Source organism: Mesoplodon mirus, assembly GCF_964341445.2.
Source record: "Mesoplodon mirus genome assembly, chromosome: 7".
NCBI lineage: Eukaryota > Metazoa > Chordata > Mammalia > Artiodactyla > Ziphiidae > Mesoplodon > Mesoplodon mirus.
Genome location: NC_138983.1, coordinates 25,158,109 through 25,176,380, shown reverse-complemented (window position 1 = coordinate 25,176,380; position 18,272 = coordinate 25,158,109). Strand labels below are relative to the sequence as shown.

General features: G+C 46.8%; 2 protein-coding genes across 3 annotated transcripts in view; one reads left to right on the top strand and one right to left on the bottom strand.

Moving 5' to 3' along the window:
• Positions 1-18,272, bottom strand: part of ABTB2 (ankyrin repeat and BTB domain containing 2) — a 183,666-nt gene that overhangs the window by 158,644 nt on the left and 6,750 nt on the right. The window lies entirely within an intron of this gene.
• Positions 1,151-2,027, top strand: LOC309807204 (ribulose-phosphate 3-epimerase). Its single transcript, XM_082626546.1, has one exon. The coding sequence runs from the start codon at positions 1,164-1,166 to the stop codon at positions 1,848-1,850; it is 687 nt and encodes a 228-aa protein (XP_082482672.1). The 5' UTR covers positions 1,151-1,163; the 3' UTR covers positions 1,851-2,027.

Below are 18,272 nucleotides of genomic sequence, written 5' to 3'. Positions count from 1 at the left end.
TCCATACTATAACTGTCATTTTGTCAACAGTGTAGCACACTCCCCAAGAAATACATCAGGGCAGTTCATGGAAAATGCGATCAATAGCGACCTGTTAATTGTTCCTCTGGAGGCCTGGAACTGTGCCCAAGCTATGAACACTCTGGCCCGTTCTGAACTTTTCCAGAGCTCCATCTGCAAAGGTACAAGATCCCCTTCCTGATTTTTCAATTGCTTTGAACGACTTCACGGGCAGGATGAAAATGTGCTTCTTTATGAATGAGAAACTTCAGTTGCTGGACTTGGCAGCACTGATTGCCAAGAAGCCCAGCCGTGGGGAGTGCTGCCTTACGGCGGACCCCTCCTATTTTCCACTGGTACATCCCATAAAGTGAGTGAGGGCTGGGGTTCCAGTGGGCTGCACGCAGGAAAGAGATAGCCGTGGTAAAACCAAAAAGATATTCCTTCCAGGTGTTGGAGAAAAAGCACCCCCCCCCCCAGACCAAAAGGACACTGGTTCTTTTTCAGTTTGGGAGCTTTAAAAACCACACAACACAAGCCTAAGAAGTGCTCACCATGTACATACAGAAGGGTCACTTCGAAGAACCCAAGTATTGCTTAATTTGGAAAAAATTAAAGCTTGAAAATCAGGTCCATAAAATGTAAGGAGTCTTGGAAAAACAACCCCATTTGATTTGCAGTACTCGTTCAGGAAAATAGATTGATTGTTCTCTGGCTCTCTTTTCTAACTGCAGCCTGTATACCCGCCGTGTGTATTTTGGACTCTTTCCCATCCTGCCATGATTTCCTGTCTAAGTCTGGGTCCCATGGTAACTGGAAAAATTTGGCGTGCTGGCCCCATTCGCAAGGACTGGCCACTTGAGGGATGCCAAGTGGGTATCTTCTTCCATAACAAACACATCTCTCTTCTGGTTCTGTGGCAGGGTTACTCTCTTACTCATAAAATCTTACTAATAAAGTCCTCAGTTTATAAATGGATCTGCCCACCCAGCCTCTCTCACCCACCTCGCAGGAAAATGAAAATCTTTTGCAGAATCAGAAGACCTGTGGATTCAAAATTCCATTGCACAGGACAGAGGGGCTACAAGGTTGCTGGGGGAAAAAAAAATCAACAGTCTTGCCACTAGCAAAAGAGTCAGTTTAGGCTTCAGACAACTAGCACCATGGCGTCCGGCTGCAAGATTGGCCCGTCCATCCTCAACAGCGACCTGGCCAGTTTAGGGGCGGAGTGCGTTCGGATGCTGGACTCTGGGGCCGATTATCTGCACCTGGATGTAATGGACGGGCATTTTGTTCCCAACATCACCTTTGGTCACCCTGTGGTAGAAAGCCTCCGAAAGCAGCTAGGCCAGGACCCTTTCTTTGACATGCATATGATGGTGTCCAGGCCAGAACAGTGGGTAAAACCAATGGCTGTGGCAGGAGCCAATCAATATACTTTTCATCTCGAGGCTACCGAGAACCCGGGGGCTTTGATCAAAGACATTCGGGAGAATGGAATGAAGGTTGGCCTTGCTATCAAACCAGGAACTACAGTTGAGTATTTGGCACCATGGGCTCATCAGATAGATATGGCCTTGGTTATGACAGTGGAACCTGGGTTTGGAGGGCAGAAATTCATGGAAGATATGATGCCAAAGGTTCACTGGTTGAGGACCCAGTTCCCATCTTTGGACATTGAGGTTGATGGTGGAGTAGGTCCTGACACCATCCATAAATGTGCAGAGGCAGGAGCTAACATGATTGTGTCTGGCAGTGCCATTATGAGGAGTGAAGACCCCAGATCTGTGATCAACCTGTTAAGAAATGTTTGCTCAGAAGCTGCTCAGAAACGTTCTCTCGATCGATGAAACCACAAGGAGTCCAGTGTTTCTGCTTATGAGATCTCCTTTTTATTGGAAAACAAGAATATTGACTACCAAATCGTACCACAGTTGAGGCAGTGCTGCTTTTCCAAGCAATTATTCATTCCAGTGACTAAAATCCATTTTGCAGAATGTTCCAAGAGGTTAGAAATTGGTGTGTACTACGTTTTCAGTGAGGAATTTAAAGATTAGTGTGGCAAAATACCATTTTTACTGGGAGACTTGATTTTTATAAAGAGTAAAAAATATGGCTGTATCAAGGTTATGAACAGAAATGTGTCTTAATGACTAAGGAAGGCATATTAGCTACTATGAAAAAAATTTTTTTTCTGAATTTCTAAGAAGAGTTTTCTTCGCTTCTTGGCTTTTCTGAAAGCAAAGGAAGTCCTGTTTTTCCTGTTTCGTGTCATTTTTGATTTGTGTATTTGCATGATAACTAAGTTTGGATCTGGCTGGGATGGATGGCTCTTCTAGCTTTGAAAACATCTATTTTTTACTTTGCACCTTATATTTGATACATAAAAAAAACAGTGTATTATGAAGTCCAGGGATTTTCAGGTGGTCTGTTGTAAAAAGCAAGCACAAGTTTTATCAGGGTGTTTTCTTTGTTAACCTTGCTATAGCGGCAGGTTATTCAGTGGTGCTTCCCCCACCCCCTACCCACCCTCCACCAACCCCATTTCCCCTTTTTCTTAATCACACCTGCTGTTCTGAAGGACATAAAATGTTTTCCTAGCTCTATGCTAAAAGGAAAGGAAGGCCTCTATTTGGAAGTAATATTAAGTTGAATCCTGACTCTCTTCCCCTTTCTATTTGTTTGACCTTAGCAAACCAATCCAACCAACCTCTTTGAGCTGATTATTAACTGATTTATGTATTGAATGTAATCATAACAACAGTGGGGGGTTGTGTTGAGGATTAAGAGATACTATTAATTATATACGTAAATCTTCCACTACTATTCCTAGAATTGTAGGGTAGTAGAATTTGAGGATGCTCAATACAAAGTAGCTATCATTATATAAATGTATGCTTTGTAGATTATAAAGTATGTTGATGATATAATCTCATTAAACCCACAAATCAGTCCTATGAATGGTAAGACAGGTATGTTTGTCCCCATTTAAAAAATGAAGATACTAAATAAAGCTCAATAGGCTGGTACCATGGAAAGGATCCAGTAAAAAAAAAAAAAAAAAAAAAAAAGAGTCAGTTTAGTAAAAATAAAATCACATTTATCAGGTGGGCAGAAGTTATCCTTGAAAATGTATTTCCTGAAAGTCCTAAGGATACACTGATGTGGGTCACGAGTTTTAGATGTCTGAGGGCTGACTTCTATTTATCGTTCAGATCTCAACCCACGTGACACCATCTCCAGCACTGCAGCAACCCTGTGCCCCCCAGTCTGGTTGAGGGGCTGGGGTCTTCCAAGTACAGCACATAACAGACTGCGTTACAAACGCCTCTTTAATTTCTGCTCCCCAACTAGAAGCTGCTCCCTGAGGGCAGGGACTGTAACTTTTCACCCATCTTCTGCCACAACGCTTGACGTGGCTTATGTGTTCTGTAAATGTGTGTAGAGGGTCCTGTGGGCAGACTGACCTAGACCACGCCACAAATACAGGGAATTCGCCTTTGTAACCTCTCTTTGCCTCTTGTGTCGTCACTGCCCACCACCGAGGGCACAGTTTTACCCCTCCTCCTTCATAAAGACCTCCCCCCAGGAAATGACACAATAAAGCCATTCAGGTTAAGATCAAATGGAATCATACCTCATTAAAGCATGCCCCTCACCCCCCAGACCAGGACACCTGTGCGTCCCTCCATGCCCCCCAGCCTTGACCTAAGGAATTAAATTTTACTTGTAGAATTTCAGGCAATCACAGGGGTAGATTGTTTGGGGATTTTTGTTTTTGTTTTTGTTTTTTTAAGGACGAGCGGAAGAGGTAGCTCCCCCTCTTGTTCCTGACACCTCACAGATGACCGACTCCGGGCACTTGGGCAAGCCAGCGTCCGGGGACCCAGGGAAGTCCATCCAGCTCAGCCCTCACCAGCAACGCCTCTGTTGCTTTTGCTAATAGAGCAAACAGACCCTCTTAGAAAGAGGCAGAAGCAGCAGAACTCCGCTTTCCTGCCCATTTCCTCTGCCTTATTAAGCGAGAAGAACTGGTTTCAGTACGAAACCCTGAAAGCCACAGAGGGCACAATCTCAGAAGTGTGTTCTGGGGGCTCCCAGGGTGTGGATGGGTGCAGAGGGCACCAGAAGCATGGGAATTGCAGTGACCACCGAGGGAAGGGCCTGCGTCCCCGGGTAAGGAACAGATGAACACTTAAGTCAACCACGAAATAACCAACAATCACCAGCTCCACCTGACTTTTTTTTTTTTTTTAATATTTATTGGGCTGCGTTTGGTCTTAGTTGCAGCATGTGGAATCTTTAGTTGAGGCATGAGAACACTTAGTTGCGGCATGTGGGATCTAGTTCCCTGACCAGGGATTGAACCCAGGCCCCCTGTGTTAGGAGTGTGGAGTCTTAGCCACTGGACCACCAGGGAAGTCCCTCCACCTGACTATTGACTGCTTTACAAATGTTCTAATATTGGCTTTACACGTGTTGCTTCATTTGATTCTCTCAATTCAAAGCTATAACACAAGAACTACAATTTCACTTTTAAAAATAAAGAAACCAAGCTGGGGCTCAGAAAGGTTTGATAAGGTACCCACCCCCCAGAAGTTCAACAACAGGTAGAACTCATGGATGGTGACAAAAGTCAGAATAATGGTTACTTGGGGAAGGGAATGGAAACTGACAGGGAAGGGCCATGAGGCATCTCCTGGGGCGCGAGTGTTTTAAATCTTGGTCTTGACCTGGATGGGTTGCACAGGTATATGCCTGGCGAAGGTTTCATCAAGTTGTACACTTCAGATTCGGCCCTTCACGCACCTTAATTTAAAATTAGGAAAACAGGGCTTCCCTGGTGGCGCAGTGGTTGAGAGTCCGTCTGCCAATGCAGGGGACACGGGTTCGTGCCCTGGTGCGGGAGGATCCCACGTGCCGCGGAGCGGCTGGGCACATGAGCCATGGCCGCTGAGCTTACGCGTCCGGAGTCTGTGCTCCGCAACGGGAGAGGCCACAACAGTGAGAGGCCCGCGTACCGCAAAAAAAAAAAAAAAAAAAAAAATGAGGAAAACAAATAATGCTTCTACCTCAAATCACACAGTGAAGATCCCAAAAGTGAAACCAGGTCTCCTTACCTCCAAAATGCTCTTATCTCCTCAACTTTCTCAGATTCAGAGGAGAGGGGTAAGACATGAGGATCATTTATGCCCAGAGGCCAGGGACCTCTAAGCACACCTCTGGGGTGTCTCATGAGCACCCCCCACCCATGCTTCCCCTTTCCCTTAAGGGTAGGAGCATCAGGTAAAGAAAAGCCACCGGCAAAGGTCGTGATGCTTGGTGGTGGCAATGGAAGCAGAGAGGTCTCAGACCATACCAAGGCAAATACCATCAGGTCCAACCCAAACATCTCCTTCCCTCGGAAAGCAAAAACCCTGGCTAACGTGAGTGCTCAAGTGATTCCAGTGAAAGCCTCTATATCTAGCACAGCAAGGGCAGAAACAACCCTGTCTTTGTCCAGCTACTTTAGACACACACAGGAGCTCATGCCCAAGACCTGCATCAAACCTAAGAAATAAGGCAGCTTAAATATCCCCACTGTTCTGTGTTCTCATGTGGAAGCCGCTGTGGCTGGAGGTGGAAAAGCGTGGTTTTCAGGGTATTTTGACAGATGACAGGCAATCCCAGGAAGTATTAATGGTGGCCTATGGCCCCCTATTGAGAATCCACTAATTTTTTAGCCTCAGGCACACAAATTGAGTGTATCATAATCCTTGGTTCATGACCATTTTTGGTTAGGTATAATAATGTGAACTCGCCTCCAAAACAAAAGCTAGAGCCTCGAAAACCATCTCGGCCCCGCACACCGCAGTTCATCCCTTCCCTTCTTCCGACACAACGCGACCATCATCCCATCACCCGTGTTTACCAACCTTCACTTTCTCCTTTACACAGTATTTACTGTGGCTGTGATGAAGTGTTTCAGTACATTTTAAAAATTTAACTTTGTAAAAATTGTACCATGTGGTATCTAATCTTTTGAGACTGATTTTTATTTTCGTGTATTATATTGCTAAGGTTCATTCAGCTCCTATTTTTCCTCCTATCCATTCACTGCCAGCTGAAGTTTTGTTTACATTTTTGCATTTCACCTTTATAACAGCACAAGGCAGCTACTGTCATCCCTACTTTATACGTTAAAAAAAATAGAACAAACAGGGAGAGGGGCTTCACATTAAAAAAAAAAGTCAGCTTATCTGGGATTAAACCCAGGTTTGTCTCCAAAGCCCTTGATCTTTCCACTATAATACTCAAGACGTGTTCACGTACGAGTGGGCTCCCCCATCACACTATGCGAAGGGTCACCAAAGACCTCCCACCCCAAATAGTCATCATCATCATCATAATGGCTAACATAGTGAACACTTCTATGCCAGGCACTGTTTCAGGCATTTTAGAAGGTAAATTCCTTTAATCGCTACAACTACCACATGAGGTAGGTAGTATTATTTCCATTTTACAGACAAGTAAACTGAGGCACGGAGATGTGAAGCAATTTGTCAAGGGAGCAGTGGCTCCAGGATTTGAATCCAGACAGTCCAGCTGCACATCCAAACCCTCAATCACAAAGCTGTATGCCTCTCAGTCTACAGAGGAGGAAAACCATCTGAGTACAAGTGATTAGGACGGATGCTGGCTAAGAGGAGGCCTGTGCTGAGTTTGCATCTGGGTGGTGAGTATGGCACTCCTACAACCTGATCTGTTTATTTATTGAGGAAGGCCCTGACCCAAGGCCTCTGTCCCAGAAGAGCTGCATGCAAGGGCTGAGTAGAGAAGAAGGAAGCGAATGAGAAGGAGGAACAGCAGAGGAAAATACAGCCATCTCAACAAAGAGAAGCAAAACTGGCTGGCTGCTGGTCTCAGTCAGGGGCCTGGGCCTTGTGGGGAAATGACCAGGCTCTGAAAACCACGGCTGGAAATGCCAAAGGACAGTGTCTTAAAGAAAGGGCACAAAGGATCCTTCTGGGAAAACTCTGACATTCTACTTACAAGATTCTTATTTGATGCACTCCCAATAACCTAAGGATTGTGATTAAAACTCTAGCCACCTTCCAGAAATGTAAGTCATAGGCTTTGAAGTCTGATCACACTAACCTCAAATCCCAGTTCTGTCCCATGCTGTGTGTGACCTTGGACAAGTCATTTAAACTGTCTCCAGGCCTCAGTTTCCTTATCTGTAAAGTGGGAATAAATAATAGCACATACACCTCCGAGGCTGTTGTGGAGATCCCATAAGATAATCCAGGCAAATCACTTAGAATCTTGTCCTATCTCATAGTCTGCACTCAATAAATATCAGCCTGTGTTCTCATCTCCACCACCTCACAGTTTGGTTGAGAGGATCAAACAAGATAGTATCCAGCAAAGGTTGGCTACCTTTATCTTTTCCAAGGCAACACTCATCCTCACCTCCTCCTGCTCAGTGACCCTAGGCCGTCCCACCGCTCACAGAGGAGACCTTCACAGACCAGCCTCACATGCCACCTCTAAGGGGACCTTTGCCCAGTGCACACCCTCAAAGGAGCCCCGAAGGCAAAACCCAAATCCAAGTGATAGAGGATGGGATTCACAAATGTGAATCACCTGAGGAGCATTTTAAAAACAGACCTTTCTGGCCCCCCTTTTAGAGGTGTTTACTTGATACATCCAAGGTAGATCCCAGAGTACGATTTTTTTAAGTGTTTCAGCAATGAGCCAGGCCTGGAAATGACTGATTTAAGGTGTTCCTGTATTTTAGGAAGGAGGGGGAGATGTGTGGACTCGTGCTACACGGACACATGCACACCCCCCCACACACACAGGGTTCTTTAGAGGTTTGAGGGGCCCCAGTGCTAATGGAAGAGACCACAGCACAGTAACTAACAAGGCAACTATTTGCCAAGAGGAGTCCAAGTTACCCTTTAACCATGGGTGATCTGTCAGTGCCAGGGAAGCCACACAAAGGACAAGCGTTTGGTCAGCCTGGGAGGGCCCATGGTGGGGCCCACGCTACACAAATGTCAACACGATGATGTAATATCCTGGCCCTTGTCCTTCTTTTCTTGGAAGCATCTCATTGAGGGTCGTGCCTCCTTCAGTAGAACCATGAACAGAAGGAAAGCAGGGACATCACCATTGCTAAGTAGCATTTGGATTCCCCGGATTTAGACCCATCGCTTGTAACAATTGTGATGAAAATTACTCAAAATTCCCTACACATGCTTCCAAGCCATTGGGATTTCATTACAAGTGGCAGACTTAGCACATTCTGGATGTGGGCAAATGAGTGGCAATTGCATAACTACCTGGGCATTTCATGCCACAAGTTAATCCTACAGAAATAATCCGACTCTGTCTGATTATACTGTTTGACTGGTGGTGCTGGTTGCATAGCCCAAGCCAGCAGGAGGGAAGCAGGCTGGTGGTTACCAGGTGAGGTACTGAAATAACAACTGCACAGTCACGCTTTTCACCCCCACCATCGTCAAGAGAGAAAGAAGGAAGGAAGGAAAGGAAACAAGAAAAAAAGACCAAGTGGAGGCCCACGATATACAAATGTAACTTAGACATTCATTTAAAGAGTTAACATTCACTTAAAGACCACTTCTGACTAGACAGCTAACGTTGTACATCCTCAAGTAGAAAATGCAAACAGCACCTAAAAGTGAAAGTGTACCAAATGCCATTGCCTGGAAGCAACTGGCATACTCCTGGTGGTTGCCATGTGCCAGGCACTAGGCTAAGGGCTTTATTTTGCACTTAATCCTCACAAGCACCATACCCGGTAAGCTCTAATACTGTCCCCATTTTACAGATGGGAAAATTGAGGCACAGAAAGGTTAAATAACTAGCTGTATGATCTGGGCAAGTGAGTAGTGGAGTCAGGGTTTGAACCCAAGCCCCAGGTGTGAGCAAACATCCTCTCAGGCCCTTCTACCCATCACATCAGCGAGGCCTCTCTTGGTCCTACTCTTCGCAAGGGATACTCCTTTTAAAGCCATCCTCTGCCAGGATTCTACTGAGAGTACTCTTAGGCTCAGTCCTCCCAGCAAAGGACGCAAAAGGACCACAGAGCATGTGAAGCACTAAAAACCTTAATCTCTTGGGTAAATTTCAAGTTCCAAGGAGCCACAGATTCTGGCAGGAGCTCTCCTGGTGGCAGCTCTCCAAGTGGACGTGACAGGCTGGCTTTAGGCAAAACACCTCTGGAAAGAGTTCCCCTCAAATGGTGGGAGGAATAGGCAGTTCCTGAATGAAAGTGAGCTCAGAAGAGCTTCTAGTTCAAACAAACATCCTCTGACTTTATGACAAGGGGTCATCCAACCAGCCCAGGAGGAAAGAAGAGCCTTGGCGGAAAAAAGCAGAACTCAAGGTCAAGTCCTACTACCCTTAGTAGGAGCAGTAGCAGAGACAGTAGCAATAGCTTTTCCCCAAGCCTGTTTCATTGTCTTGAAAATGGCAACAGTACCTACCTCCGGAGGATTACTGCCTGGCTCAGATGAGAAAACCCATGAAAAACTCTGTAACACATGTAAGTTGTTACTATGTGTCAAGCATTCTGCTAAGCGTTTTATACATATTTTGTCATTTTGTTTAACCCTCACAAAATCCCTGTGAGGGATTTTAGATCACCATTTACTTTTAGATCACCATCTCACTGATAAGGGACAACTTCAGAGGCTGATTTGCTCCAGGCCATGCAGCTTGGAAATCATAAAACCTGACCTCGTGTCAAGGGTCCAGAGGTTAGAGCCACACAAATCAATGGCCTTAACCTCCACATCCATGAATCTTCTTGTTTCTGCACAGAGGGCTTCAGAGAGGCTAGAGAATGGTTAAAATTTTGAGACCTCTGAAAACCCAGAAAGCTGGCCCCAAGTGACCAACCGATGCCTCACTCTAGTGGCCAAGTGTCCCATGGAACTGTCTGCAATGATGGAGATGGTCCATATCTGCCTTGTCCAATCTGGTAGCCACCAGCCTCCCATGATGAGTGAGCACTAGAAACGTCACGTGTGCAACCCAGGAACTGATGTTTTAACCTTATTGAATTTTTATTAAATTTCAATAGCCTCACAAGGCTAGTGTCTGCTGTGTTGAATAGAGCAGTTTCTCTCACTCACAGTATGTCAGGGGTCCTGGGCTCCCACTCCAGGAAGGCTGTAAGAAAACGCATGCTTCCCAGGGCAGGCCTTAGTGTGAAGGAATAAAATAAATTCTTCCTACCCCAGAGCAAACACCATCGCTATGATTTTGGAACCTCGGCAGCTGGAAGAGAGAAATGACAGATTCCAAGACAAATAGCCTCGTCTTATTTTTTTTTTCCTTTTAAAAGAAAAAAAAATGAAATGCATAGAAAGTCCTTGATTAAATTACTTAGGAAAGGCTGTCACTTTTTCAGGTGACAAATTCCTTCAGCTTATGATGACACAAGGGCTAAAATATGGTGGAAAGAAAAAAACAGAAGGTAAACAAGAAGAAGCCCGGCATTCTCTAAGGTGTCATAAATCAGGAGGGAATAGACTCAAGAAGCTAACAGCTTCCAAACGCTCTTCCTCTGAAACTATTTTAAGCAACCCACACAATCTCTCAGAGGTTATTTCATTCACAGCAATAGGAGAGAAGCAACATGTTCGCAGAGTGTAGCTTTAAACTCGCAAAGAAACAAATACCTACACCACAGCCCTCAGGCCTGTCAGGTTGGCCACCCCTCTGAGAAATGTTACTATTTTAAGGCACCTAAATGGCTCGGTTGTTCAGAAGCTGTGAGGGATGCTTTTCCTCTCACCCTCTTGGACCAACCCATTCATTTCTTTGCTCAGGAAATCACTGCATGTGTTTCATCCCCACCCAGGCGACTGCTGAGGACAGAAGTAGTGGGGGACAGAGGCAGCATGGCTAGTGAGGAATGGTGCCCAACAGACCTTGGTTTGAATCTGCTGTGTCATTTACCAGCTATGCTACCTTGACCTCTCTGAGCCTCAGTCTCTTGAGTTGTCAAACGAGATTAAGAAGAATAGATACCTCATTGGGTAATTACAGAGATTACTCGATATTATACACATGAAGCACGTAGCACAGGGCTGGAACTTTGTAAAGGCTCAACACATGGCAGGTATGTACTGGGGATCAGAGCTGGCTTTTCTGGGTAGGGAGGGAACAGGATGTGGTTGAGTGGAGAATCCAAAGTAAGGTTGCTGGGTTTAATTATAATCTCCACCTCTCATTAGCTGTATGACCTTAAGCAAGTGACTGAACCTCTCTGAGCCTTGGTTTCCTCCTCTTTAAGATGGAATTCATATCCCTCAATTAGCAGCAGGATAAGTAACATTATTACATGGTGCCACTGCTATTCTAGATCTAACTTTGCTCTTTTCGTGCAAATCTAACAGTTCAAGCTTCTCTTGGTTGTTCTTTGGTAATCCCACCAGAGGAACAAGCATGGCTATGAAGTGAAGGAAAGTCGCCATCTTGGGTGGGGCAGACATGAATGCTCCAGAACAATGATTCTTTTACCACGAATAACAGCTAATGTCTCAGTGCTCACTGAGCACCAGACTCTCCTAAGAACTCTACCCACATGGTCTGCGCCCTACTCCAGATAATTTATATCAGAATTTCTGGAGGTGGGGACTTAAGACACACACACACACTTTTTTTTTTAATTTTTTTAAGCTCTCCAGGTGATTCTAATGTGAATCCAGGGTTCAGAGCCCCTGAAACAACTCTAAGTTCGGAACCATGGTATACCCATTAAACAGAAGAGGAAAACTGAGGTTCAGAGACCTCAGTCAGGCAGAGGCAACTCTCAAATTCCATCTCTTAGCCACCTGTGCTACCTGAGGAGCAGAGGTCAAACTATTTCACAGGCACTTGGAGTCTCCCAATGCCTTTCTGAGACTCCTCCAGTCCCCTGTGCCCTCTCAAAGCACCCAAGACGGTTCTCTTTCTGGCTAAATTTCTAACCCAGACTTGACTTCCAGGAATCCAAAGCTGCCTGGAAATGGAGACTCGCTTTCCCAGACCTGAAGGACACATGCATGAAGTCACAGCAATCCACAGAACAACTGGAACTAATTAAACAGACCCCACGCTAATGACGGGAAACTGTGGATTTGATGATCTTCATTAAAGGCTGCTGGTTGTCTACGAAGAAGCTAGAAGGCAAAATTTAGGGGGGGCTCTTAAGGCCATCAACCAAAGAATTATAAGACTGAAAATTAAATCTTCACTGCCTGAGGCCCTAACCAGCCCTGCTGCATGGCCCTACCATTGGGAAAGGCAAAGGAGGGCAATGTTTCAATCCATTATGTGATTAAGGAGGGAGGCCTTTCCTCCCAGTTAAGGAGATCTGGAGGCCACCTTCCCACTCAATCTCTCTCTAATAAAGTTTGAGACAAGTAACCAAAACCACACTCTGATCGCTGGCTCAGCCCTCCTTCTTCCATACATAGCTGTTCCCCTTTCAATCAATGGCCAATCCTTCCTTTCAGCTGCTCAGACCATAAACCTCAGCGTCACATGGATTCCTCTCTCATCCCTCACATGTAAGCTGTTGGCAAGTCCCGTTGGCTTGAACTTCAAAATACATCCATAACCTCCTCAACTGACACCCAAGCCACCATCCTCTCTCACCTGGATTACTGCAAAAGCGTCCTGAGCAGTCGTGCTGGTTCCTTCCATGCTTGATACTACTGTTCCATTTCCAACAGGGCAGAGAGGGTGATCTTGTTAAAATGCAAATCTGATCACATCATTCCTGGGCCTAGCCCCCTCCAATGGCTCCCAGCAGACTCAGAATTGAAAGCCAAGGTGCCACACAGTGGCCTACAAGGCCCTACTTGACTATCCACCCCCCCTTCCCTCTCCAACTGCATCTCCTACTACGCGCCCTGCACCCCCTCACTTGCCCCGCCAGCCTCCTTGGACCCAATGTGCACTTGCTCCCTCTGTCTGGAGCTGTCTTCTCCAGCCTGGCTGGCCTCACTGTGACTCCTCCAGCAGGTCTTACCCTTCCTCATGATCTACTGGGCCTACACCCTCCCGTCCTTTGTGTCTCTCATATTCATCTATTCTATCACCATGCACAGTAAGTCCTCAATAAATATATGCTGAATAAAAAAGTAGAGGTAGCCAAAACTTTTAGCCTCTCCCTGGATCCTAATCCCAGACCCTCCCACTGTAATCACCGTCTGTCTCCTCCAAGACCAACATGGTAGAAAACCCAGGATACTTTACAAGCATCCGCTGGACAGGTGGGGGTCCCTGTAATGCCTTTCCAGAGGCAGCTCTACCCCCAGAGGCCCTCTCACCTGCTACTGACTTGGGTCTCAGCATAGTCCTGGCCTGCCCCGCTCCTCCTGGAAAGATTACATCCAGAAGAACAGCTGCAAGCAACTGGCTTCCAAATGGTGTCCCCACATACAACGTGATTTACCCAGCTGCTGAGATGAGTTAAAGAAGCAGCACCAGGCCTCTGGTTTTCACAGAAGCCACTCTTTTTTGGCCACGTGTTCTGCCTTCTCCTGAACATTTTATAATCTTCAACTTGGGGATTTGTAGAGTGGACGGGCTGGTGGGGAAGAGGGACAAGCTGCCCCACTCACCCAGCTCTGGTGGGGACCGCCCCAAGCCCTGCTCAGACTCTGTGACTGAAGTAAATCGGGATTCAGAACCCGTACCCCTTGGGGTGCTGAGCTCCCTGTCTCAGCCTTGGAATTCCTGGCAGCCTGTCATTTTCACTTACTCTCACTTTCCCTGCCTTTGAAGAATCGGCCCTGCCAACTGCAACAAAGAGCATTTAAAAATATCTTGCTGGATTATACTGCCCTGCCTTCTAAATTCCTCACAATGTCTGTCTGTCCCACATAGTATAAAGAAGGGTGTAGCATATTTAATTTTTTTTTTCTAGCTGCTCCCTGCTATAAATATCCGAGGTCAGATAGGCGGGCTGCAAACACCGGCTGCATGAAGTCACCTCGGGGCCAGTCTCACCACCAAGCAGGCCTGCCAGGACCTGGACACGGCTGCTGAGTGCTGGTGGGGTGGGCTGGCCAAGAGTAGACAGAACTCATCCTTCTGAGGCAAGTGGGGGAAGAAAAAACTCTAAGTAGAGTAATCACAGTTAATCCCAATATAAAAAGGATGGCATTTAGTCCTACTACCTGGACCATCTTCCAAGAGCGCGGCCAGCTCCATCCTGGGCTGCTTCTTTCCCAAGGATAATAATTACAGGGCTCGACCTTAGGAAAGTGATTTCACAGTGTCCATGTGGGGTCTGGAAACATTATCGGAGACAGAAGGGCTGTTGGAGAATCTAGTCCAACCTCTTCACACCACAGATAAAGTAAGAAAGAGCCAAGACGATGGAGTGATTCACTCCAGGTCATGGAAAGGCCAAGCTCCAACCCAGAATCTTCTGGATCCACATCCTTCGCTCTCTGAACTGGACTGTCCCAGACACTTGTGCACATATACTTGCTTGGTCCGTGAACCTCGGCTTGTGTTTATGAACAGCTCTCCTCACAGCAAATATTGCTTTTCATATCTTAAAAGGTACAGACTAAAAAAAAAAAGTTTTAGAATTTCAACAAAACTTGGCCTCAATTTTAGGGATGATTTTCATGCACTGAAAGACCTGCTTCACCCTCTTTGTGGTCCACTTTAATCTCTCCCCACCCTTAACCTTTTATCTCTGGTACTTCCAAGTTCAGCTTTCCTGTGTGATTTTTCCATCATGGGCCTGACCACCCCCCTCCCAAACCCCCACCCAGCTCACTTTTATTTTTTTATTTTTTTATTTTTATTTTTTTTATTTTTTAGCGGTACGCAGGCCTCTCACTGTTGTGGCCTCTCCCGTTGCGGAGCACAGGCTCCGGACGCGCAGGCCCAGCGGCCATGGCTCACGGGCCCAGCCGCTCCGCGGCACGTGGGATCCTCCCGGACCGGGGCACGAACCCGTGTCCCCTGCATCGGCAGGCGGACTCTCAACCACTGCGCCACCAGGGAAGCCCCCAGCTCACTTTTAGAAAGCGAATGATGGGTCCCAAACCATTAACCATAAATAACTATATATGTACTTTTGGAAAATGTTCATGAGATTTCTCTTTTCCAAGCGACAAATTCCTTTATAACACTGGGGTCAGGAAAAGGTCTAATACCTGAGTTATCGGCTAAGCCATTGATGACCTATCACATTTTATTACTGTCAGCGGAATTCAGCTGGACCCTAGGGAGTCCATTCCAGATGGCACTGAGCTATAAGGTGGCTCCACAATATCAAACATTTAACATGATGATTGAAATCTTTATTATCAATGCTCTGGAAACAACTTTAGCAAGAATTAGAAGGTGACTAAACCTCTTTGAGAATTGAGCTGTTATTTTCCAAAATGAAATTGAAGATTATCAAGCCAGACTCATAACCAAAGTTCTGGGACCCTCTTAGCCTGTTTTCTGTCCCTCTCTGCCTCTGTGTTTGAGAATCCTGCCTTGGCAAGAGTCATTTAACGGGTGTGCCAGCCTCGACCTTCATTCCATACTGGGATTGCTTTGGCCTGAAATGCTATGTTCAGAGCCCTGCAAGAAACACCGTGTCAGAAGCCAAATTGCATGGGAGAAGCAGGGGTGATGGCAGTCTTGCTCTTCAGGCCCTCTCAGCCCAGGTTTGCTCGGGTAAAGTCTTCTTTCATTACTTGTACTGCTAGGACAGAGGCCAGGGGCATTTTTGAGGTCAATCTTTCAATCAACAAGACGGGTAATGGGAGGTCTGGGGCTGTGGTTAAGATGCGCTGGGGAGCAGACACACTCCATTTCTGAATTATAAAAATGAGTTTTGGAAAACTCTCTTCCTGCACTCTGGCAGGCTTCTTAACATCTGGATAAAAGATGTGGGAAAGTTTTCCTCTTTACTGTGTTATCTGCCCTGCTCCTCATCATGCATCTGAGCCTTTCCAGCCAAACAGGGTCACTTGCCATTTTCCAACACACACACTCTGGCTTCCATGTCTCTGCTCACACCACTCCCTCTGCCTGCAAGCCTGCGTGCTCTCTGCACCACCTTCCCTTCTCTGTCCCAGCTCCACCTGCCCAAGTGCCCCTGGCTCACATGCCACACCCTCCACAAAGCAGCCCCAACGCCCTCCCTCACACCCAGCCAGGGCTCACCTCTCCCCTTTGACCTCTCCAGTCACCAGAACTTCAAGGTCCCCATCTAAGGGGTGGACAGTATATCTACCTTACAGAGGGCCTTGGGAGGATTAAGTGAAATAGCTCATGAAAAGCACCCCTAAATGGGCAGTGGGAAAGATGAGGCTTCAGCATCATCCCTCTCATTTGAATGCAGGGACCCCAAGCTTCCTTGGAAGAATCCATGGACATGCTTTGCTTTCCCTACTAGATTCTAAACTCCTTGACAGGCAAGATCAATTCCCGTCCTCCTGCATGGCCTTGGATGTAGCTGGCGCTCGGCAAGTAGTCGATTAACGAGGCCAGCATGGCATTCCTCAGGCTTACTCGGGCTGTGTTTCTGAAGCTTCTCCTCCCAATTCGGCAAGCTGCTCCAAGCCTACTGCCAAAGCTGCAAAACCATTTAGGCCTTTTTTTAAAACAAGCAAGAAGATCACAAAGTATGTTTACATGACAGGCCAGCAAAACACAAAACACCTGCTGTCCTGTGGCTCAGGACTTGGCAGCTGCGATGGGCAGGGTCCCATAGCAGAATGACTTTGCAGGGCCTGGAGCATTGAGTTTGCACCATCACTGTCATCCTGGAAGGGTCAGCCTTGAGCTTGGAAGGAGGGTCAGATGTCAATGCCCAATGCTAGCCCGCTTCATCTTGAGGGCAACAGAGCCATAACTGAGCAAGGTGCAAAGGTGCTTTTTCCAGATTCCTAACTTCCTCCTACCTATTAGTCACCAAGGAAAGCCTTGTGACTAACACTCATCACTCTGGGATTTGGGTCACGATCCTCCCCTGCATTAGAAATGCCCACTTTGGCAAAAGTGAACATGACTGGCTGCAAACCAACACAAGTTTGCAAAAATATAGCAGTGATTAGAATTAATATTTTATGTGCCAGGCATAGTGCAAAGTCCCTTACAGAGACTTTTAGTAAATCCCACAAACATTCTATGAGTTGGGTACTCTTTTCAGTTCTATTACAGAGCAGTGTTTCTCAACCAGGGGTGATTTTGCCCCTCAAGGGACATCTGTCAATGTCTGGAGACATTTTTGATTGTCACCACTGGCAGCTGGAGGTGGGGGAGGGAGGGTGTTTACTGGCATCTAGTGGGTGAAGGCTGGGATGCTGCTAAGCATCCTACAGGGCATAGGACAGCCCTGCAACAAAAGTTATCCAGTCCAAAGTGCCACAGTGACAGGCTGAGAAGTCCTGTTATAGAGGAAGAAACTAAGGCACAGCACTGACCTTGCCCAGGATCACACAACTCAAAAGGGAGGGCACCAGGAGGGACACCCGGGCAGCCCTACCCTGTGCTCTGTTCTCAGCGCTCAACCCAGAGGCAGTTCTGACATCCTGGGAGCAATGAGTACGCCTGCAGGCACAACCACCCGTGTGTAAGAGCCGGCCCCTCACTTTATAGTTGGAGACTTGAAGCAACCTGCTCCAGGCCTTCGTAAGAAGCAAGGCAACTTGGGGCCCAACTCAGACTTCAAAGCCAGAGCATCTCAGTGCTCGCTACGCGGATTCCTTCTCTCCCTGTGCTCCTGGCACTGAGATCTCAGCCGAAACCGTAGTGGACTCTGAGGAAGTCAAAGGTCCCTTCATAAAGGCTTTTCCTCCAACTCCAGAGCAAGTGAGTTGAGTGCCCTGAGGCCAGTGGCCTAAACACGGGCTCCCTTTGGGTTCTTTCCTCCTGCGTGTCCTCTTTTTCCGGGCTGGCTCTCCCTGCCGTTAGAAGACAATCACGGTGGAGGTGGCAGCTCTGTCATTCAATTGAGCTTATTGATCACCCAGCAGCTGACACTTGTAAGGCCCTCCCTGGGCGGCAGAGTTCCCCGCCCCTCAGGAGCAGCAATAAAGGCTCCTTAAAATCGATGGCACCTGCAGGACACACACTGGGACCGTTAGCAAGCAGCATTTAAACAGCCTATCACAGCATCCTTCGGAGGAAGATCCACACCTGGGCCTTGATGCCTGGTCTTCAGCTTGGTCGTGAAGACTCTCTGGCCTAATGGATGTAAAGAACCCGGACGCAGCAGGCATTAACAAGCAAGATCTATAGCAGGT